Source organism: Watersipora subatra, chromosome 4, assembly GCF_963576615.1.
Source record: "Watersipora subatra chromosome 4, tzWatSuba1.1, whole genome shotgun sequence".
NCBI lineage: Eukaryota > Metazoa > Bryozoa > Gymnolaemata > Cheilostomatida > Watersiporidae > Watersipora > Watersipora subatra.
This window is the reverse complement of record NC_088711.1, coordinates 48858929-48884005: the sequence shown is the minus strand read 5'-3', so window position 1 is coordinate 48884005 and position 25077 is coordinate 48858929. Positions and strand designations below refer to the sequence as shown.

The following is a 25077-nucleotide window of genomic DNA, read 5'->3' as shown; positions in this document are numbered from 1 at the left end:
AGTCAAGTACTAGCAGAATGTTCGGCGTTGCACGGGTATTAAAAATCAGCTTATGAACAGCAACAGATAATGTAGTTGCCCGGCACACTGCCAATGGCTTGTTTGAGTAAGCTGTTATCTACGACTCTTACTAATAAGGGCCGTGAGAGCAAGCATAAATGACATAACGAATAACGATAATGCATTTTCACCCACATAGCGACATACATCGGCCTAATGAATCTATCAATCTTGTGTAGCTTAATTTGTAATATATTTGCCTTGTGAACGGGAGGTTCAGAAATCAAATCTTTTGTGAAACAGATTCTTCATCCCAAGATTTTAATAGCTGTAGCTGGACACACAAAATCACAAACAAACTTCGAGATTTACATATATAGAATAATGAACAGAAAATATGCACTTCTTGAAAAGAACACAACAGCAGAAGATCTCTAACATACAGAAAACCATAGCCAAGCTTTATTAAATACCGTAAACCCTTGTGTATAAGCTGCCACTATGTGAAGGCAACACTCAAAACTTTAAAGTTGGAAGGTTGTTTTGAGTTACAGGAATGCAGCGTTTATAAGCTGCACCTGCCATTTTTCCATTCCTTTAACACACTTAATTTAACCTTAGCCTTGTGAGCCATTCGCCAAGTCTCAGTCATCATACACCCGTATTAACTAATTCGATCGACCAGTGAGTGTTCTCACCCTGGTTAAGAAAGTGTTACACCTTCAGCAAACCACACTGAACATGTACCTGTTAGTGAGCACATTTTAGAAGAAAAATTAGTGAGCACATTTTTTAACCCATGTCATAAAGAAAGACAGAATACGATGCCACGTTCTAATTCAAAGCTGTTAATAATGTAGCTTGAAAATCTACAACCAAAATGCTGCTGCAGTTTTTGGCTTCAACGAAAAGCAACTCAATGAATGGAATAACTGCTGGATTTGTCGCATGGAAGTGACAAGGACTAATGACCTCATTACATGACTACAATTAATGGAGATTTTTTTAAATATTCCGGTTGAATAAATTAATTTTAGCATTTTTGCATTCTATAAAGTACCTTAACCTCGAATGTAGAAAGAAGTTTACAGATATAACGTTCAGACTGCCTGTATAAGCTGCACCTCAAACTTTTAAAGAGAATTTTCTGTTCAAGGGTCCGACTGAGATGAAGATTTATGGTACACTATAAATGCCATTTAAAAACTATTGAAACAACTAAATTGTCTTTGCAGTTGTTTTTATAATTTTAGGTTCAGAAGTTTGTTTTAAAATCTGTCGGAATGATTATTGGCAAAGAGCTGGTTGCTAGGGTGTAGTTGCTAAAGAAGCTTCAAAGGATCCCTCTATGCAAAACTATAATATTTGAATCGTTTATTGTGTCTATGAACATAAGTAGAACTCCAAATAGAACATTTTGAATTATTAAACTTCATGAAACTTTATCTATTTCCAAAAGACTGGTGAATGGAGTAAGTTCTGGCCAAAATCCCCAATCCAATAAATGATATATGTTTAAAGATAGAGACAACATTCTAGAACTTCTCTGACCAAATATTAAATCAGTTTCAACGAAACTAAAAATGTTTAAAATTTATTTCTGTCGCAAGACGAGCAAACAACATAACAAACAGGTTTCAAACTTCATGTGCCGCCAAGCTCTGCTGGAACAATGACAGAAATTGTTATAGGCTGGAAATATTGCAGGTTTTTATAACACTGTACTAAATTTTTAGTAAATTTTATACACGGAATACATTCAGTTATACGATAAAAAGCTTTTTCCCAATGGGTTTGTAAAGAAGCACAATTTTAATTATGAAATTCGGACACAGTTGAAAAATTTGCAAATCTGAGCGCATAAAGAGCAGTGCATAAAAACCAGTGTTTACTGAAAGAAAGATGCCCAGTTATGACAACTGATTGAAAAAATTTATAATTTGAAATACCTAAGCTCAAAGGAAGAAAACCAGGCGGCATGAATGTAACACGTAAAATAAAACCGTGAGGCGATAAGCGAAGTAAAACCCCTAGACGAGCTAAAAATGATTGAAAATGATAAACTCTTTGACCAGATAGAAACCAAACCAGATAGTATACCAACTTGTTTTGTGATTGGAGAGTAGACAAGTTGTTTTCATGGTTTAGTTTGAGCTTGCTTATGGATTCTGTTAACTGTTTTTTTTCAGCCTCTAAGGCAGCGACTTTCAATTTTGATGCCTCGCTCTCCACCTGTACCTCAACCACCTTCTCGACAGCCTGAAAAAAACCGTAATTATAAAATGAAGATAAAAGCGACTATAATATGACAGCTGTTTAGACTGACAAGTTATTCAGGTACCCCATTGTCTAGAATACTGGTTAAAAACAAGGTTATTATGACTAGCGCCTGGAAAATTTGTCCTATTTCAGAGTATGATGGAACGGCAGTCACCACAACTAATGGTATACATCTACACGAGACAGTAAATATATGCAAAATGTATAGCGGTGATATGTATGGCAGATCATAAGCGTGGCAGGTGATATGCATAGCAAATGACATGCCCGGCAAGTGTCCGAGTAGGTGCAAGCTGAATAGCTAGAAACAGCTAGGGAAAGACACGAAAATGTAATCTTCACCTCGCCACATACTAAAACGATATTACAAACTAAATACATAAAATAGATAAACATTGTACAGTAAGATGCACAGACTCGCTGCACTTGAGTAGTAGGATTAATTACATAGAAAAGAACTAGATGCGTGAGCACGAGCTAACTGAAAACTACATACAGGAAGTGAGTTGTGTCTGAGAAGTTGCTGCTTGAGATCTTGAATCACTTCATCCTTTACAGAAGATTCTTCAGTCAGGCTTTTTAAATCCTGACGCCGCTGGAGGTCCATCTCTGCATACTCAGCCTCCTTCCTTAGTAGCTTGTCCTGAATGAGTAACAAAATCTACAGGTCTGTATATACAGAGTTGTCCTACCTTGTAGAATATCAAACTTATTAAAAAAAAGATCTAGACAGATTATGAAAGTTATTCAGAATAAGATAAAGATCCATGTGTCTATGCTTGCTCTGAATAAGTCTATGCTTGCTCTGAATAAGTCTATGCTTGCTCTGAATAAGTTTATGCTTGCTCTGAATAAGTCTATGCTTGCTCTGAATAAGTCTATGCTTGCTCTGAATAAGTCTATGCTTGCTCTGAATAAGTCTATGCTTGATCTAAATAAGTCTATGCTTGCTCTGAATAAGTCTATGCTTGCTCTGAATAAGATAAAGATCCATGTGTCTATGCTTGTTCTGAATAAGCGTATGCTTGTTCTGAATAATTCTATGCTTGCTCTGAATAAGATAAAGATCCATGTGTCTATGCTTGCTCTGAATAAGATAAAGATCCATGTGTCTATGCTTGCTCTGAATAAGATAAAGATCCATGTGTCTATGCTTGCTCTGAATAAGCAAGGTCTACGATATTCTTTGTATTTATTTGCACAAAAGAGTGGGCTTCAAGCATAGTTTTGTATGATGTTGTTTGCAGTTGTCATTATTTATCAATTCAGGGATCTTAAATATCGCAGCCTCTAAATGCTGCCTCAAAAATGCTGTTAAGTTAAAGGGAAGGATTACGCTGGAAACAATAAGTTCTTTCATATTCAGCCAACTACAATTAGTAAATACCATTGCTCGGACAACCTTCTGACGAGAATTAGGCATACATAAGGTGATGGCAAAGTTCCAATTTAAAAACCTTTGAGATAAGTAACTTAGTGTAGCTCAAAATTAGTTCGATAACTAGAGGGCTGAAAACATACGACGTGTAAATTTGTTAACAAAATAGCAATTCAAGTTTTCATGTTTTATGTTTTTAAGAGACGCTCAATCAGAAAACAAATTTAAATGTCTCCCATCTGCAAAGATCCAACAGAGGACACACAACACCAACAATTGGAAAACAACATTGGAAAACAAATAGAATTGGCCCATCAAACCTGCAGCTTGGTGTTGCTCTCCTCTAGTTTGGCAACAACTGTCTTGTTCGGCGTCTTTTGGCTTGATAATTTGAGGTTTTCTAGCTCCCCTTCTAACTTATTTATCTCTTCCTGCATCAGCCTCTTCTCACCCTCAGCTTGCTTGCTGAGGTTCTACAAATAAGACATCGTTGTGGAAGAAGCTCATGTCAAGTTCTAAAAGTGACGGTATCAATAATAAGAGTCTTTAGAGTTCTTTTACGAAGAAACTAGAACAAAAAGACTAAAATCGCAGCAAGATTAATAAAATTATAGTTATAGTAGTTATAGTTATAAAATGAAATCAAACTTTACAAACACTGCATCATAGATATTGGGCTTGGAGTCATGCTCCCTTACAGTTACAATCCCCTCCTACTTCTTTCATTACATTAAAGGTTGACTTGCAACAAAAATCACATTACAGTTATTTGATATGAAAAGATTCACCATGTCTTACTCTGTTGTGTTGTAGGTGCAAAATATGTGGAAAGGTGATTACACGCTCTTAAAAACTAAAAAACGAACAGAAAATCGCAGCCACACGAGACCGCCGTAGTTTGTATTCTCTTTCCAAAATGGCTCAAATGTGACGCAGTTGCGAGAGATGGTTTCTGTTTACATTTTCATGACACCTTATTCGTCAAAATATTTTCACAAATATACTTCACACATTCAATAAAACCATGTCTATTATTCTTACGCGTTTATTTTATCGTCATCGCAATGCCGTCACTTTTAGCAGTGATATCCTATAACCTACCGTAAAAATTCGTTTAATTTTTTAGCCTTATCTTGAAGGAGTACATATCATTGTCTGATAATCATGACGAGCCTTTTGGACACTTGTGATAATTGAAAAGTGCTGCAGAAATTATTGGCGAAGTATTGGGTCACATGATCAGATTACGACTTGCCAATTAGACCAAACCGAAACAAAACTGTAAAGTAGCGAGCATCTATATTTGATACGGGTCTTCAGTAAAACCCGAAGTGTTTGTCATAAACTAGTGCTATGATAAGTTTTATATTGAGCTTTTTATTGGCCTTTCAATTCACACGAGAACACCACGTGACAAGACATTAGCCAAATTTCATGGCTACGTCATCGAAATAAAGAGATTCCAATCTACAGCGGCTTTTCGTTTTTGAGCTTTTAAGAGCTTGTAATCATATTTCTACATATTTGGCACCTACAACACAACAGAGTAAGACATGGTGAATCTTTTGATACCAAATAACTGTAAAGTGAATTTAGTTGCAAGTCAACCTTTATGTATCGATTGAACAAGAACCTACTTGAAAAGGCTTACACTACAATAAATCATCATTCCATGAGCATTGCAAGTACATTACTAAAAAGAGCAAACAATTTGTAAAAGTGCCACAGTGGTGATCGCATTTATGGGACTGCCTGGTAATTTCATAATAATATTTTTTTCATTTATGGCATAAACTCCCTATACATACATGTATTTAAAAAGCAAATTTTCTAGACATTCTGTCTACCACCAAATGTGCACTCTAGTTATAAAATCTGTTTAATGGGCACCCATTATATCCTATCGGGTCAGTCTAGGCTTATGGTGTCATACAAAATACTAGGATGCTAGAAATACTCTAAGGGAACTTAAAAACACCACCAATTAACTTTTATAAAGCTATGTTCTAAAAGTATGTCAAATTAAGTTGCGTTTTCCACAAATTTAACGAAAAAATTGTTTTGAATTTTTTTACTGCTCCATGTCGAAAATGCCATATTGTGCCAAAATCAAACTAATAAAGCAAATATCAGTTAGTTTTACATAATATTCTTATCCAGTACGTTCTGAGCTTTCCATTGATGTGCATATTGTTATAATTGACAATATATAAATTAACAACAAAAAAGGTGTTCATTTCAAGTGGTCCCACAAATGTGATCACCACTGCACATATTAAAATGGGTACTTTCTTTCAAAATTTTGTAAGAAGTTTTCAAGGTGAGATGAAATTAATAACTGTTGATACAAATCCTATTAATCATATTTTGTACAAAGGAAATTGGTAAAGTTCTCAGCAATCGGGAAACATTTAAATTTATTTCTTAATGAAGGTCTGTTAAAAAGACAACACATAAAAACTCCTAATGTCTAGTCTATTAAGAAATTAACACCATATTATGACACAGGTCTGTAGATAGAGAAGTCATATTATGACTCAGGTCTGTAGATAGAAAGGTCATATTATGACTCAGGTCTGTAGATAGAGAAGTCATATTATGACTCAGGTCTGTAGATAGAGAAGTCATATTATGACTCAGGTCTGTAGATAGAGAAGTCATATTATGACTCAGGTCTGTAGATAGAAAGGTCATATTATGACTCAGGTCTGTAGATAGAGAAGTCATATTATGAGTCAGGTCTGTAGATAGAGAAGTCATATTATGACTCAGGTCTATAGATAGAAAGGTCATATTATGACTCAGGTCTGCAGATAGAGAGGTCATATTATGACTCAGGTCTGCAGATAGAGAAGTCATATTATGACTCAGGTATGCAGATAGAGAAGTCATATTATGACTCAGGTATGCAGATAGAGATGTCATATTATGACTCAGGTCTGTAGATAGAGAAGTCATATTATGACTCAGGTCTGTAGATAGAGAAGTCATATTATGACTCAGGTCTGTAGATAAAGAAGTCATATTATGACTCAGGTCTGTAGATAGAGAAGTCATATTATGACTCAGGTCTGTAGATAGAGAGGTCATATTATGACTCAGGTCTGTAGATAGAGAAGTCATATTATGACTCAGGTCTATAGATAGAGAAGTCATATTATGACTCAGGTCTGTAGATAAAGAAGTCATATTATGACTCAGGTCTGTAGATAGAGAAGTCATATTATGACTCAGGTCTGTAGATAGAGAGGTCATATTATGACTCAGGTCCATAGATAGAGAAGTCATATTATGACTCAGATCGGCAGATAGAGAAGTGATATTATGACTCAGGTCTGTAGATAGAGAGGTCATATTATGACTCAGGTCCATAGATAGAGAAGTCATATTATGACTCAGATCGGCAGATAGAGAAGTCATATTATGACTCAGGTCTGCAGATAGAGAAGTCATATTATGACTCAGGTCTGTAGATAGAGAAGTCATATTATGACTCAGGTCTGTAGATAGAGAGGTCATATTATGACTCAGGTCTGTAGATAGAGGGATCATGTTGTGGCTCAAGTCTACAAATAGGGAGGCTAGATCAACTATGTTGGGGAGCATGAATAACTTTATCAAAATTATTTTATAGTCAGAAGAATAATTCCATATGCGATGTTCATTAGACGAACAGCACACACCATCCTGCTCGTATATAGACAATTGAATATTGGCTCATGCAGGGCATACTACAATACGAAAAACATGCCTCTAGGTCCATTCTAACAGATATTGCCTCCAACTTATTTTTAATAGCCTAGACATAGACAGCTGTACGCACATACATCCACAGTCTTGTTGAGCGTCGAAGTTTGTACTTGCAGGTCTGAATTCTCTGATTTGCACCTGATGAGACCCTTTATCTCTAATTGTTGTTGCTTTATAAGTGACTGCTGGCTAAAAAATTGAGCAAGAATATCATTCTTCTCCTGTGTCACATGGTTGAGCTGTGTAGACAGTCGCGTGATGGCCACACCCCTCTCTGATATTGATCCCTCCACATATGTGCCGACACCTATTAAGCATATTAACTGTAAATTTCATTTCACAAGCTACTGAAGCCTTATGATTAATCAGTACGAGGGGTGATCATAAAGTTCCCGGAATCATTTTCCTAGTCAAATATAAGACCATGTGCAGTTGTTTTGATTGTTCCATGTTGCTAAGCAGCACGGGATTTCCCCATAGCCAAAGTTTTACGCTTGTCAGAGCACCCGCAATGAAGTTATAGTAGGCAATGTCAAGGTCATTTTTTATCGTTCGTCGGATTTTCGAAAATGAATGAAGTAGAAGAGCAACGCGTTTGTGTAAAATTTTGTGTAAAACTTGGAAAGTCCGGTGCTGAGACACTCCAAATGTTACGGACAGCTTATGGAGACTCTGCCCTTAAGAAAACAGCCTGTTATGAATGGCACAAAAGATTTAGAGGGAAGAACAAGTACTAAAGATGATGACTGCATGGGCAGACCGGCAACTTCAAGGACCACAACTGCCATAGACCTTGTGAGGCAGCATGTGATGGGAGATAGGCGATTGACTATACGGGAAATATCAGCAGAAAGTGGGCTTTCTTATGGTACATGTCATCTTATTCTCACTGAAGATTTAGGCATGAGAAGGATCTCTGCAAAGATGGTACCCAAACTGCAAAAAAGAGTTAGCTGTTGTATCGAACTAAAAGATGCTTTAACACAAGATCCTGACTTTATTTCAAAAGTTGTGACTGGGGATGAAAGTTGGGTCTATGGATATGACCCAGAGACCAAATCACAAAGTTCTCAATGGAAATCCCCTGGCTCTCCTAGGCCTAAAAAAGCTAGAATGTCTCGCTCAAATGTAAAAACGCTGCTGATAACATTTTTCGACATAATAGAGGTGTGGTACACTCTGAATTTCTGCCACATGGTCAAACTGTGAATCAGCATGTGTACAAAGACATTCTGATAAGACTTAGAGACAGTATCAGAAGGAAACGTCGAGATTTGTGGCTCTCAGATGATTGGTGCCTACACCATGACAATGCTCCCGCTCACACCTCATTGATGGTACGTCAGTATTTGGCAAAAAATAAGGTGACTGTGCTTAACCATCCCCCTTATTCACTTGATTTAGCACCATGTGACTTCTACCTATTCCCCAAAATCAAATTGACAATGAAAGGTGAAAGATTTGACGACATACCAACTATTCAGGAAAATGTGACAAGACAACTCCGAAGCCTTACGGAAAGTGATTTCCAGCATTGCATGGATCAGTGGAAACACAGTTGGGACAAGTGCATAGCAAGCTCAGGCGATTACTTTGAAGGGGACAGTTTAAATTAGGTAATTACGATTAACGGTTTTTGTGTACTGAGACAATTCCTGGAACTTTACGATCGCCTCTCGTATATACCCAATTATTAAAGGTAAAAACATATGTACCTTGAAAATATGAGTGGTATCCGTAATTATAAAAAAGTGAATTCTTCTTTACCATTGACTAAGCATATATTGAACCCGATCGACTAACAAAGATTTACAGAAATCATTCAGTGTAAATATTCAGAGACCAACTTACGTTGTAACTAAAAGTTCTACAGCCAAAGCAGCTGGTATAACTTTCTATTTAATAAGATGCAAACCTTCAGATTGACTTCGTTTGCGAAGCTCATCAAGCTCAACTTCCTGTTCTCTGACGATTGTCTGATAGAGATGGATCGTGCGATTTTTATCACTAAATGCCTGTTCGTGTGTGTTTTTCATAATGTTTAATTGATTCTTTCTGTCTGATTCTTCTTTCTGCAGCTGCCTCTCGTGCAGTTTGGTCTTTTCCTTCAACTTTGAGATCTAAACAAAGACAGTGCATGGCAGCCACTGGTTAAACACATGTTGTGTATGAATAAGATGGTGGAGTGGAAGGCACATGTTTTTTAAACAAGACAATTATGTTTGGAATCATCCTCGTTCAATCCTATTAAAGCTAACACCAAGGAAAGTTTAAAATATGAAAAAATTGAACGTAATATAATGCAATCTTTGTAAAGATTGAATTGAATGAATTTGTAAAGATTGATTGAATGATATTTAACCAGTAAAAGCAAGATCATTCATTTCCTCACTTGGTGAGAAAATGAATGGTGCTTCTACAGCAGCATGACTACTGTGCTATTGACATTCTCCCACCAAAACAATTTGTAACTGAGATAATTTTATGATGGAAATCTTTTTAACATGGTCAATAACCTTCCAAGGTCACCGGATCTGTAACTAATGCTCTTCAGCAAGGTCAAAGTTGTTCACAAGCTTTAAAATACAAATAATTAAATTCAAACTAATTAAGTTCAAATATAATCCATAATGAAACTTTTACTTGTCATTTAGTTAATTTAGTCCTTGAAAATTTCACAACTAACAAAACAATTTCTGTAAAAGGTCTATGCACTATCAAACAGGGTAATTTTCAAGGGCTACATTTTATTTTTAATGAAAATGCAAGTAAGCGATTAATAAAATACACACTAAAATTTTAATGAAATAATCTTACCAATATTTTATACCATAAACTGTTCGATTAACATCCTTTTTTTACCAAATTGACTTAAAACAATTCATTTTTGAAATTAAATAATTTGTAAATCAATAAAAAATAAAACATAAAACTGCTATTATCCAGTTTCTAATTTTTATTGACATTCAATAGACATTCAATAGACATTCAATAGATGACGAAAAATATTGGAATTGACAGCACGACACTGAAACTATTGGGTAGACAAACAAACATTTTATTGGGTAATATATTTACCCAATAAAGGGTTTTACTTTTAACCTTATGCAACATGGTTCTAACAAAGGTCTAGAATAGATACATTGTTACAATGCACTATAAGAATATAACGCCTTACAGTTACATGTCAAGCCAGTCACGTTCACATCTCAAGTTCTCTAATGTCTGCCAGTGTTTAATAATCAAAGGTGTGAAAACAGGAGAAAATTTCTTTATAACTCTTTTTCAAAGAGGCAAACATTGCACACAGCTTTTAGGGCGTGTTTTTTACTTAGACATATATGTAGAAAACATTCGAGCGGATAGCAGTACTAGTGTAGATGGTCAGATATTTATCCATAGTTCTTTGGTGACAAACAGATGGAGCTCATGAATTGGCTGCTAGCATCTTTGAAGTACACTATGCTTCTCAATGGTAATATGAGCGGCTTGATATGCCGAATTTTAACTACCGTAAAACCTCTATTTGAACGCCACAGCGCTGTAACTCTTCCCCTATAATAGTGGTGTTTTATTCGAGGTGATGTTTAATTAGAGAGTGACGCTGTATTTTTTGAATAGCTCATCAGAATTTTAGAGCGTTACATTTTTCTTTTACGGGCAAAGCAACGATAATTTTTGCACTTTCCCTAGGGGATCGACATTATTGCCATCGGCCTCAGAACTTTTATTAAACCGTTTTTTCATAAATAATACGAAAGTCTCAAACAGAATCGAACAAGGAACTACATTAAGTAAAGCATAACAGGATACAGTTATCAATTATTTTGATGGTGTTGCCTTGAAAGTTTCAAAGAAAAAGCCGGACAGCTTTAAAGTTAGAAAACGGACTTCGATACGCCATAACAATGGCTGCTATTACGTCGTACAATGTTCATGAAAAGTATTCTCAAAATTCATCAAAACGTCTTAGTCTTCAGGTAAGATGAAAATTATATCACATTATGGGTGAATCTGAAAAAAATGGATTGGGTTTAGAACTTAGTGAATTCGAATCAAGCCAGCATTTAAGCTCTTTGTTCTACCTATTGTATAACTATAACTAGCCAGATTAGCGTATGCTAAGATTCATTCAAAACAACGCATGAATGAACGTTGTGACAATAGCTTTTACCTTAAGAGCTGCGTGACAAGCTTGTAAACTACACTACTGTTGAAGTAATTAGCAATTTAAGCTCTTACAATCACAACAAATAATCAAGCCCATTTGCTTATAATGGAATTCCAAAGCTTGGCTATTTTAAATACCCGAACAAAACTAATAACAGCCGTTAGAAAAGAAAATAGAATAAAACAATGGGTGAACGCGCAAGTTCATAGGTGTGTCTGAGAATTGCTATCAATGAAGACTACTGTAGTTTTCTACGTATATGCAGTTCAGTGTTGTACTTAAGATTAGGGAAACATCCTTGCGAATTTAGAGCTTTCTAATTGAAGTAGCAGGTTTGTAGCGAGTTGGTACTAAGAACTAACATTTTGCTGCCAAACTCTATTTTTATACAGTTTGTAGAATCTTGTTGAGATAATAAAAGTTAACTCAGAAGCGATTGGAGAGGTGTACAATGTACAGATTGGAGAGGTGTACAATGTACAGATTAAAGAGGTGTACAATGTACAGATTGGAGAGGTGTACAATGTACAGATTGGAGAGGTGTACAATGTACAGATTGGAGAGGTGTACAATGTACATGTTGGAGAGGTGTACAATGTACAGATTGGAGAGATGTACAATATACAGATCGGAGAGGTGCATAATGTACAGATTGGAGAGGTGTACAATGTACAAAAACTTATGTTTAACAAATAAAATTCCTTCTCCCTGCTTCGATGAGTATGCTAGTAAGACCACTTCTTGTCAAGACCAAAGTTTTAGTCATGTTTGCACAACTTCTCTTTTCAAAATCTATTTCAATGCAACTGGTTATAGCTTCACCCACTCAACCTAAAACAGAATGTCACCTAACAGCACAGATACCTTGAGCAATAGACCTTCCCTCTCCTGCTCCATGTGCTTCAGTTGTCTTTTTTGAGCGTGATACTTGACTGCAATATAAGTGATTAGTTGAACACAAAAAGTTAATGTTTTCAAATCATTATAAATCTTTGGTTTCTAGGTTTCCCCTAGCATTTATGTTATATAGTCAGTACTCGAGATACAAGTGCCCCAAGCTACAAGAATTGTGTGATACGAGCAGACTTTGGAGCATTATTTTGTCTTAAGATGCGAGACATATTTGAGACATGAGCCTATGAGACAGTTCTCGATGCGTTTTGAGACCAGCATCACTCGGTCTTTTCTCTTTTTAAAAACTTTTGAAGAGGACGGCTAAGAGTGGTAACAAAAGATAGGCAAAAAGCGCCAATTCCGAAAGATAATAAAACATAAAAACGATGACAAAATTAGAGTTAATTATAGTGTAAGATTGAAACTTATTTCAAATGTGTGTGTTTAGTAAGCTAAACACAATTTTGTTAAATTTAAAGTTTATGTTACGTAGCATCAAAGTGTAGCGTACCGAACATGTTGCCGTGACGTCTCTCTCTGACCGCCGTTAGCTGCTACGCTCATCTCGAATGTAAGAACTCCATGCTGTACTGTACATGATGTTACATTTTATTGAAGATCATAACCACTAGACAAGTATTTGTTACTTTGTGAGTGTAAGTAAATAATTAGAACAATTAAAAACGCGCTTCCCCATGATATTCAGTTTTTAAGTGGATTTTCGAAGGATGAAAACATTACTTTGTATTTAGTTATTTTATATAAGAAATATTGCTTTGAGATACGAAAAAATTGACATAAGCTAATAATCTCATAATCTCGCAACCCATTAAGCTCGTATGTTGAGGTATGACTGTATTATATATATCCTTTACATATATATATATATATATATTCTTTACATATATATATATATATATATATATGTAAAGAAACAACTAGATCATAAAAATAACGAGTCTGTAGCGCCAATTGCCATTTTGCTAGAAAACATTTGTTATCTGCTAATGGTGAATTGTCAGAACCAAATCATTTGAATCAAGCGCAGGTGAGTTGCTGGTATATCACACTTAAAATGAGTTGGCCTGAAACATTATTTTCTGTTTATATAAGCTATTTAGTCACAAGTAATTTCAAAAGACAAAAGTTACAAGAACATCACATACTGTAAGGGCACTCTTAAGAAGCAGCTATCGCAACTGATTGGTTTTTAATTCTGTAAATTCTGGAAATTTGGAATAGACTAACAGGAATATTGGCTATAGAGCTGTACAAAAAAGCTGATTGGCTAATTTTCTTTTAAATGACTACCTTAGGACACTTATGTATTCGCCTCGTCTAACTTTCGCGTTTTCGCGGAGTCATCCTCTCGCGAAAATTTCATGAGCGAAACTAAACTATTATAATGAATGAGCGAAAACGCGGAACTAAATAGCTTTGTTTATCGATAGTCCAAAAAAAAAATGGCAGCAAGCGATCAAATTGCATTATCGATCTCGGCCAAATAATTCTACCTGCGGTTTACAATTACAAACTAGTCCCAAACTGAAAATTTTTTTCTTACAGGTGAACCGAACCTGAGAAATCTAATTATGTTTGTTCCACTGCATTTATTTTCACATCACTATATTTTCGCATTCATCAAAGCTGCGAAATTGAGTTGCATCAAAATTTTACTCTGTATGCTACTCACGAAACTAAAATTAATACTAGTGAAATATATGTGTCTTGGGGTATGTTAGTTTAATAACTTTCAAAACAACTTGTAAATATGAAACAAATGTAAGTGATGTGACTCTCCATAACAAGCTAAGCCAATCAGATGAATGATCCATTATTTGACTGAGGAAAGAAAATGCTGATATCTCATAATAGTCCAAACCACCAGAGCTTTGGTTTTTGTACCGGAATTAGGTACATCCATGCATTCACATCAAGAGAAGCTTAATAGATCTCATAAAATTTAAATCAAAGGTCACAGTATTTAACTACAAAAAAAACGTATGCAGAGCCGCATATCTGTGAGGAAGTCTCCAAAATCCAAAGCTTGAAAGCTGAAGTGCAAAGGAAAAATGCTATTCCTAAGAAATGGTATAGCAGCATAATGCAGCAGCAAGTGACAGCGACTTCAATTGTCAGTAAATCTAGACAAATTTCTTCACTTACATCTCTCATGATTCAATTCATAGATGGTCAGCAATTGGTTTCAAGAAAAAAATCAAACCGCTCCGAAAAGCAATCCGGTTTAAACTAGGACTGTTTTGGAAGAAATAAAAAACATTGTGCAAAAAATATGAACCCTAACCATTTACAAAAAAAATGGTTAAAATTTTTGAAGCAAACGTTCAACATGTGACACCTTCATTACGGGTCACAATGTTCTCATTCTATGCCGACATTGTTTGTTTTATAAACAGCCTCAACTTATAATAAAGGAAAGTGATTAGCACCTGAACGTAGCCCCACACTTACCTGCAGGTACACTGTTCTCACTACTATCAGCCAGCACATTATCTTCTTCATCAGATGATAATGAGCCGTGTCCATTTGAGTCCTCATCTAAAGACCGTAATATTAATATCGCATTAATTAGTAAGTGGCGGATATAGGAATAATTTGAGAATTATCTCCCTTAGCATCAGCAAAGGACCAGAAAATAGTCTTGAATTATGCCAGCCTCTTACATATAGAAGCATTTTTATTAGTACTCATTGGCGATCTTATGCTGAAGCATAGGCCTATATATTTAGTGATACATTTAGTACTTCACATCACATGTACAGTTGTATTAAGTGGATATATCGCTTGCAGCCCTAAGATAGTACATCAGCAAAACGACAATTTAATTTATTTTATTAGCAATATTGAATTCAAAAATATTGAACAAAGAACTCGAAAGGATTTATGGTATAACCAAAATTACAATTTCAGTTTTACTTTCATTCACAATAATTTTTTCTCAAATAACCCTTGGTGAGAAAGAGAAGCCCAAACATATTTTCAGTCATAATCCTAAGCTTCCAAGTATGATCATGTAGCAAGCAAGGCTGTGAATTCATTGCAATACAGAGCACCACCAACTTCCTTAGATGTCAGAGGTTAACCAGAGCGGCACGTTAACTGTTACTGATAACTGCGTGAGACCTTTTTGAATACAAGCCACTGCAGTTGAATCACTAAAATAAAAATACTTTTGTTGGCAGTTCAATTCATAAACATAAGAAAATTAAAGAAACACGCACTTATTTTTATGTAAAACAACACAAACAATAAAATACACTGTATACTTAAGAGAACATTGGGTCCCAAACATCACGGTATAAGGTTAGATCGTATTACAAACTTTCACTTTGGAACAACTTACAGCTTAGTCCGAGGTCAAGAGATAGCTGCTCTTGTCTAGTGGGGGTAGGTTTTCCGGGTGAGAGCGGCATTGGTCTCTTATACACTTGTGAACCCTGATATATAATAAACTGAAATGTGTACAAATATAGACTACCATGTAACTAAACACATACTGTAAGTCAGCAGTGCATTCTATCTACTACCAGTGGCTTGAGAGGCGAATAAGCTATACGGGAGGCGAGAGGAAGAAGCAATATGAAATGCAACTTAATGAATCTTTATAATAAATGGTGTTGTGCAGTAAAAAAGGAGACTAGAACTATGATAAGAGAAAATGGTGACCAAACATGGTAGTTCAATTCCATGCACTTCAATATCTTCTGAAAAAAGATTTTCATAAAATGTGTTTCAGCATATCAATGATTTGTCATAAATTACCATCTGTCCGCATGTGATTGTATGAGTTTACTACAAGGTTTACAGATACCTTCACGGTGTTGCCAAAGCAGTCCTATCTGCATTGTCTATTTTGCAAAGGGTACAATCAGTCAATCACAACAATCAATAGTGGCTGTTTTGAAAACCATACTCAGCCCAGTTGTTCTAACATTACGTACTATAAACCTCAAGGCAGTTGAGCAGTTACCCTATTTTTAGTCACAAATGAGTGTGCTAAATGTAAATTTCATTGACTATTATATTATTGATTGAATTTCATTGATTAGTTCACTTCTGGGCCTTGTTCAGGTTAAATGCACCAGGAGTACAATAAATTTTTACAAGTCAGCAACGTTAAGAATTTGACTAGTAAACAATCAAACAATGTATCTGAAACCTTCAAACATCAAAAAAATAACAGAAGCGGTAGCTTTTGCAGATCCAAGTTGTAGCATAGCAGTTGGGAACCATGGTAATCAAAACAAATGATACTTTTACAAAATTGAAAATTTATGCAATTTATTCCAAGTTTTATGACTGCTAACTAGTAAAAAATAATTTAAAAAATAAATAAATAACCGAGCACAATAATTATGATTAATGGAACAAATACATTGAACTATTTCTAAATAAAAAGTCAACATAATCGGACAGTCCATAATTAAATACGTATTTAAGCATGACTAGATACGAGGAATTCTACGTGTTGTAAGTTTTTTAGAGCTGCAGTTTCTGTTAGCTCTCACACCGACACAACTAATAAAGGTTAGGCTCTATAGATAGTAGTAACAAGATTACCTATGAACATATGGAACAGCGTGAATAAGCCTGACATATAAAAGTGTGTTATAGAAAGCTAAGGAAATGTAAGTTAACACGCGCCACGCCATTGCACACGGTCAGTGATGCAGCTCCTAATAGGCTCAACTATACTTACACAGCCCATTTTGGGAAAAGGAGGGGTATTGAATTCCTAAAAGAGTATGCGACAGACCTGCACAAACGCACCTGCTACACATCTAAGCTACCTGAGAATTTATTTTAGTTGTTCTAAAAGGGTGATAAATAACAAGAATGCAATATTTTTTAGAATACCAAAAAGATTCCATGAGAAAACGAATTTTGCACTGCCATCAAACAAGAGCAAAATAGGAACTTTTTTTAAATAAATTAATACAAGTGACTCAATGGTTACGACTGAATGATGGTACAATGTAAGGAAGAAGCATCGACATCAGTATATTGAAAACTTCAAACTTTCGATAATACTATCAATCGATTCCAATAATTCTTTCAATCTTGCGTTAATACTTCCTACACACCAACCATGCAGAAATTTCGCGGAACCTGCACGTACCCTTCTATGACAGGATGAAGCTTATTAGTATGTAAGAATTATAATACACCTACAGCTTGATAAGGTCATGAACGCATGACCTCAAGGTTATAATTAGGTCATGTTCACAAGACCTCAAGCTCATTAAATAAGTAGGGCTCACATGACCTTAACGATAAATTAGGTAGGGGTTACATGACATGGTTACAGTTATGAAATGGTCACAAGACCTCCCGGTTATAATGGTCTAAAATAATTCACTATAAACTTTTTATTCACAAAGTTGAAGTTTATGGCCATACCGAACGTATACATATTGAAGTATCTGTATATTCACAGTTATCATTAAGAACCTTGTCAAAGTGTAAAGCAGATGCTGCAAATATATGTACAAAAAAATAAAATTTACAAATTTATATACATATATGATGCAGATAGTTTAATAAAACCATATTCAATGGCAGTATAGATGGTTTTTGTGATATGGTCTAAAGCGCTGCGAACTGTTTTGCCACACATCTGGTTTGCTATGAGTTGAGATTATTCTAGTGTTTTATCTAATTTTCTTATTTCCTGCTGACCTGGGCTATTGAACCACATAAAACAAACGTCATCATGCATTGAGATATTAAGCTATGAATATAAACAAGCCAGAAATGAATTTTGTGAAGATGAGTATGATAAGCATGCACCATTTCAAAAACGTATAGATCTCTGACAGAGCGTTTGTGCGTGACCGACTAGTGGTTGTTGGAAGGGATACCAAGCTTGCCAAGCATGGAGATAAGATAAGGCAGTGAAGTAGAAAAGATTTACAGTGTATGCTCACAAAACACCAAAATCATATTGACACTCCCTTATCTTTATCAAAAACCATTGTTCAAATCGTAATAATCATGAACACATCAAATGTGTATATGCTACCTAGCTTTTTTAAAGCTCCAAAAATAGCCAACACTTACATAAAGTGTAATATTACTCAAACGCCATATCCCACACAGACACGGCTTAAAGAACTTTGCTGCCCGATTTTATCGCTGGCCATTTCTAAATATGTGAGCAAGTACTACCATATACAGGCAAGCTTCAATTTGTTAAATATGAAAACTGGTGAAGTGAACAGTTTAAGTTCCTCGGTGTTTATATTTCATAGAACCAGTGAGGCATTGAATGGTGAACTGCCTTACAATAAATCACAGCTAACTTACAAAATTTACACATCGGTCTGGTAAAGATTATACAATAAAGCTAGCATCATGCATAATGATAGCATAACAAAGTTAGCACATAATATTAACAAACCTCACAAGAAAATTGCTCAGGCTCAGTGATACAGCATATGGACATCATACATTATACTAACGTCTATGCAAGCATAGTTGCTACTTGTAATGAAACATCAAGTTACACAACAGGCTCTGAACAATGTTGCCAACACCATTTTTATAAGCTTGTTTAATTTTAATTATTAAAATTGTGATCTAATTTTAGTAAGTATATAACATATAGATATTGGCAAAATGTGCACAGGTAACCTTGCTGGAGTTAGAAAAAATTTATGGATTTTTCCATAAAATTGGAGTTTTTCGATTTATATCAATTTTTTGATCAATGTAATTTTTTGATGAACTGGATTTTTTCACTCAATTTCGCTCGTGAAAAGTGTCTGGGAATTGAATTGCACATAAAAAAGCTGATGAAAAAATTTCTAATATTGGCGACTAACATGCTTTAGTTTGTCAGCTTCCTATATTTCTTGCATTCAGCAGCCATATAAAATTATAATATACAAACTACATATAAGTTAGTAGAGTAGAGCTACAAGCAGTTTTATATGAAGCACTAATGAAAGCCATAGACATAAAAGGGTACTAGAAAATATTTTTCAGTACCTTCTTCATTGGTGTGATTAAAGCGGTAGATCATGCAAAATATAAATACATGTAGGGGAGGGTGTGGTAAGTTGTGCCAAAATTCAGTATTTTCAGCCTAGAATCTATATATTTGAAGATACATGTATTTCAATGAGAATCACAGCTATTGTACATGTATATCTTTGCAAAGATTTCAGACAAAAACTCTAGTGACTGCAAGGAAAATATTTTGTATAATTTACATTTGTGCAACAGCTTTTTAGTGGCACAACTTGCCCCATTAGCAGGGTAAGTTGTGCCATGCATTAGAATGGACTGGGGTAAACAGTACCATGTAAAAATTCCCCAATTTAGTGCAAATGTGAATTTTAAAATCTTTCTTTTCTAACCCAACTTCATAGCTTATAATATCAGTAAAAAACCTGAGTTAGATTTTCGAAGAACATGGAATAGCATCGAAAATGCCTGTTTACTGAATTACAAAGCCACTAAGATCGAGGCCAAATGTGACTTTACTTCAACATTTTTTGTGGCAGCTATCAGTCTCTGCTATAGGCACCAGTATATCCTCTTCATCTGTGTTAAACTCAACAACGGTTTGGGGTTTTTGTTTCATTCCTTTGTTTGTAGGATCGCTTGATTGCTTTCGGTTACTTTTACCACACTGTTCTGTTTCTATTCGATTCTTTTAAGCTATGTCAGTTAAAATTGTGGCCTTAGCCTTTTCTTCTGTTTGCTTGCTAACGTGGGTCTGCCTTTGAAAGGAGAATTTGTTCTGGAGTTATACCACATTTAGAACCATTTACATTAAACCCTACATTCATTGAAACTTGAGGTATCTCAGCAATAATCTCATTTATATGTTCGACAGAGTTGCTTGAGCCCGCTGGGTTTTTACTTGCTGGGTTTTTGCATACAGTCACATAAGCTCCAGATCATTTCAGTTTTACCTGATGAATGGTAACAACCATGAAACTTAGCTGCAGTTTAGTAAGTAGTAAGTAGTTTTTAAAGTTTACAGTTCTCAATACTATTATACTATATATATATATATATATGTATATACACACACACATATACATATATATATATAGATACAAAAATATAAACACACACATATACATAATGTATATATATACACACAACTATATTATATAGATAATATATTTGCTCCAAAGTAAGGGAGCAAATACTATATTATATATATAGTATTTGTATAATTTATGTATATTATTGTATTTGAGCAAATACTATAATATCTATAAATACATTCTAGTATTTTTATATATAGAACAAATATAGAAGCCTTAGTGCAAATCACATTTGAACATTTGTAATTTCAGCACTCTGGTGTCAGCACATTGACTCTCTTGAAGTCTGTGAAGCAACTTAGCTATTTCATGGCACCCGTTCAACTCTAATTAGCAATGAGATTTGTCTCCCTTGCCAGCTCTGATGAGGCTTCAATAGCCGAAACAGTATTCTCTGTAGCATGAGTAATGTATCTATATATATATATATATATATATATATATATATATATATATATATATATATATATTTCTCAAAGTTGGTGTTTATGCTATTCCAGCTATAGCTATTGAAATCTTGGAATAAAGAATCCGTATTGCAGAATATTTGATATCAAACCCTCCGATTCACCAGTTCGACGCCTTACTAATTCAGCCACACAAGCTTGATGGACTTATTAGGCAATATATGTCGATATATAAACTGGCTACCGATTTTGGTCACAACGCAAAGTGATGACGTAGCGTCATGAGAAGCAGTAGTTCGTACTAGTAAGTTTACTCAAATTATCCATTGGCAATGTGACAGGCTAATAGCAAGTGGCAGGCAACTCTCATTACCTCTCATAAGCTGATTTTAAATACTCGCGCAACGTTGGGTAGCACAGGTAGTATATATATATAATTAGTAGAAAATTAGAATGTGTACTTATCTTTGTCATCTACTGTCAGTTTCTCGCTTACCCAATCGTAATGCTGTGGATCTCAACCTGTAGATCATCAGTTGAGATCTGCAGCCTGATTGTTGCGAAAGCAAAAAACTGACAGCTGACAAAGCTTAAAGATTGACTTGCAACAAAATTTGCATTACAGTTATTTAGTATCAAAAGATTCACCATGTCTTACTTTGTTGTGTTGTAGGTGCCAAATATGTGGAAATGTGATTACAAGCTCTTAAAAGCTCAAAAACGAAAAGCCGCCGTAGATTGGAATCCGTTTATTTCTGTGACGTAGCCATGACAGTTTGGTTATCATCTTGTCATGTGATGTTCTCACGTGAATTTAAAGGCCAATAAAAAGCCCAATATAAAACTTATCGTAGCACTAGTTTATGACAAACACTTCGGGTTTTACCGAAGACCCCGTATCAAATATAGATGCTCGCTACTTTACAGTTTTGTTTCGGCTTGAACTAATCGTCAAGTCGTAATCTGATCATGTGACCCACACTTCGAAAATAATTTTTGCAGCACTTTTCGATTATCACAGGTGACCAACAGGCTCGTCATGATTATCAGACAATGATATGTACTCCTTCGAGCTAGGGTTTAAAACTTAGATGAATTTTTCTGGTAAGCCATAAGATATTACTGCTAAAAATGACAGCATTACAATGACGATAAAACAGACGTGTAAGAACAATATACATGGTTTTATTGAATGCGTGAAGTATATTCGTGAAAATATTTCGACGAATAAGGTTGCATGAAAGTGTAAACAGATACTATCTACCACAGCTACGTCATATTTGAGCCATTTTGGAAAGAGAATCCAAACTGCGGCGGTCTCGTGTGGCTGCGATTAACTGTTCGTTTCTGAGCTTTTAAGAGCTTTTAATCACATTTCAACCTATTTGCACATACAACACAACAGAGTAAGACATGGTGAATCTTTTGATATTAAATGACTGTAATATGAATTTTGTTGCAAGTCAGCCTTTAAGTACACGATCTAATTCTCTACTAATTTACACTGCTCCATTCTATGTTGAGCACAGGGGCTTTAGTTATTGGTAATATAAATTTCAATACTATATACTGTGTATATACATGTATATATATTTATTTTTCAAAGTTTGTTTTATGTCTGTATGTTTTTCGACCAACAGGCTCCCCATGTTTATCAGATGATTATATGCACTCCTTCAAGCTAAAGTTAAAAAATTAAATTTTAGGCCAGGTTTTAAGATATCAGGGCTCACAGTGACAGCATTACAATGATGATGATATAGACGCGTAAGGACAATAGACATGATTTTATAGAATGCGTGAAGTATATTAGTGAAAATATTTCAACGAATGAGGTTGCATGAAAGTGTAGGCTAAACAGAAGCACATTGTGTTCAACTACGTCCCATTTAAGCCGTTTTGCAGAGGGATTCCAACCTACGGTGTTTTCGTGATAGCTACAATTAATTGTTCGTTTTAGGGCTTTTGAAAGCTTGTAATCACATTTCCACATATTTTGAACCTACAACACAGCAGAATAAGACATGGTGAACCTTTTCATACCAAATAACTGCAATGGGAATTTTGTTGCAAGTAAACCTTTAAAGTAAAATTGATAAAATTGATCTTGGTTAGAACGCTCAGAAGAAAAAGATGTTTTTTTTCTGAGCGTCTTAACCGCGATCAAGTTTTGTCAATGTTAATATGAAAACGACCCGGCAGTCACATCACCTGAATAAACAAACAAATTTTAAGTGATGGAAAAATTTCTATACTTTCTGATAAAAACTTTTAAAACTCAACCTGAGAGGCCCTTTAACGTGCAACAAGCAATCATGCTTTTGATTTATATATAGTTATATATATATATATATATATATAGTTATATATATATATATATATATATATATATATATATATATATATATATATATATGTACATGTATTTACTGATAAATACATGCACCTGTGACAGTGCTTTAATAACTTGAACTCTCTGATAACTCGAACAACTTCGCTTGGTGCCGTGAAGTTTGAGTTATCCATATTTGACTGTATATATTCACACATTCGTATCGTAGTTTAATTTTATTATGGATTTGCTAAACTCAGCTATTTCTAATAGCCATATGCATCAAGCTGTCCTGGGATTAGCGTAGTAATATGCAAGCCAGCTTTCATGGAAAGCCAATGGACTATCACAGAACATTGTATATAAGAGTTTGTAAGCCAGTGTATAACAAGATGGGTAAGAATAGGCCTATGTAACAAAATAAGATACCTTAGTGACAGAAGAACAAAGAGCACAAGATACGGACTGCGAACTGAGCGTTACGCTCTTGATCTTCATTAAGAACGGCATAGAAACCTTAACTCATCTCTGTGCAGCTTTAGCTTGCGTAAAGAGCCGTACTCATTCACCAATCACTTTGCTTTCAACAATTATAGTTGTGCGTGAGAGTTAATACTCATTCGGTTTAAGACCACTTGTAACCTAAACCCACTTGCAAGTGGATAGTCAGCACTGACTTCTACAACATATCTATGAATTAAAAAAAAATCTTGAAAATTCTGCGTACTTAGGCTTGGCAGAGGGCTGCGACGACTCATCTCACATGGAGTAAGTCGTACAGTGACTGACTTTACAAATTATGCTTTATACGATGGTCAGATTACGACCTTTTCACGAATGATGCTTACTTTAGTTAGGTTAATTAAATTACCTGTATCTTATTCTTGGCTGCTTGGCTACGAGTGAGCATTTTAAAGCTGCTTGTTTATAAATAGATATTTAAAAATACAGGACCACCGATTTGCTTATACTAAGCTAGCGCAAACGAACCTTTGTTTGTTTTAAAACTTCTCCGACTTCCGCGCCTGTGTTCTCCAAATCTTGTAAACCAATAATAGAGTAGACATCTTGAACGTTGAATGTCATTGGGTGAATCAAAGTTAAAACAAGATTTTGGGTTATCCATAAAAATAATCAAAATATTGGTTGGGTCTATTTATTACGTATTCCTTCGGAAAATAGAAAAGTCAATGTCATAAACCAACGACTTCACATTTGTTTTAATCTTGTCGCAACTGGTGACCATATTTATTTGGGTAGCAATACATACTCTGTTGCATGAAAAAGTAGTGAACAAAAACAAACAAAATGAAAAACTATGGTCTACCTAAAAAACTAATGAAAAGCCTTCACTAATATAATAATGTTGGAACTGAAAGCATAAACCATAGAGTTATCTTTCCCTGAAGAAGGTAACTCTATGGCAAAAACGATGTAAAAAGCAAGATTCAGGATTGATATGAGTATTGTTTAAAATAAAAGTGGACACTAGTAAAAGCTCTGTGAAAATAGTTATGCGTATCTATGACAACAAATTTCTAGTTATGAAAACGCAGTATAATATAAAAATGTTAAAACAGGTAAGGCTAGATGGTGAATGGTATTATTGGTCAGAGGATTGTAGGCAGACCTGCCAACCCAAGAGTGAGGCAATGCGTGAGATTTGGTTTTGGGGCAATTGATGTATCAATCATAGTATCTATAAAATTGTGAAAATTGGGGCAAAAATCTCACGCATTTTCATTTTTTCTTTGGGGTGATTGCGTGAGTCTCACGCCTAA

At 35.0% G+C, this 25077-nt stretch overlaps 1 protein-coding gene across 1 annotated transcript in view; it reads right to left on the bottom strand.

The window, feature by feature from the left end:
• LOC137393299 (kinesin-like protein KIFC3) overlaps window positions 1–24267 on the bottom strand; it is a 38002-nt gene extending 13735 nt beyond the window's left edge. Inside the window, exons 1-9 of the mRNA XM_068079785.1 lie at window positions 24168–24267; window positions 15838–15931; window positions 14946–15032; window positions 12444–12511; window positions 9324–9528; window positions 7486–7715; window positions 3979–4131; window positions 2777–2923; window positions 2105–2259 (exon numbers count right to left, since the gene is read on the bottom strand). Coding sequence (XP_067935886.1) covers window positions 2105–2259; window positions 2777–2923; window positions 3979–4131; window positions 7486–7715; window positions 9324–9528; window positions 12444–12511; window positions 14946–15032; window positions 15838–15931; window positions 24168–24206 — 1178 coding nt within the window. The 5' untranslated portion in view covers window positions 24207–24267. The remainder of the gene's footprint in view (window positions 1–2104; window positions 2260–2776; window positions 2924–3978; window positions 4132–7485; window positions 7716–9323; window positions 9529–12443; window positions 12512–14945; window positions 15033–15837; window positions 15932–24167) is intronic.
• Between the last annotated feature and the right edge of the window lie 810 nt (window positions 24268–25077).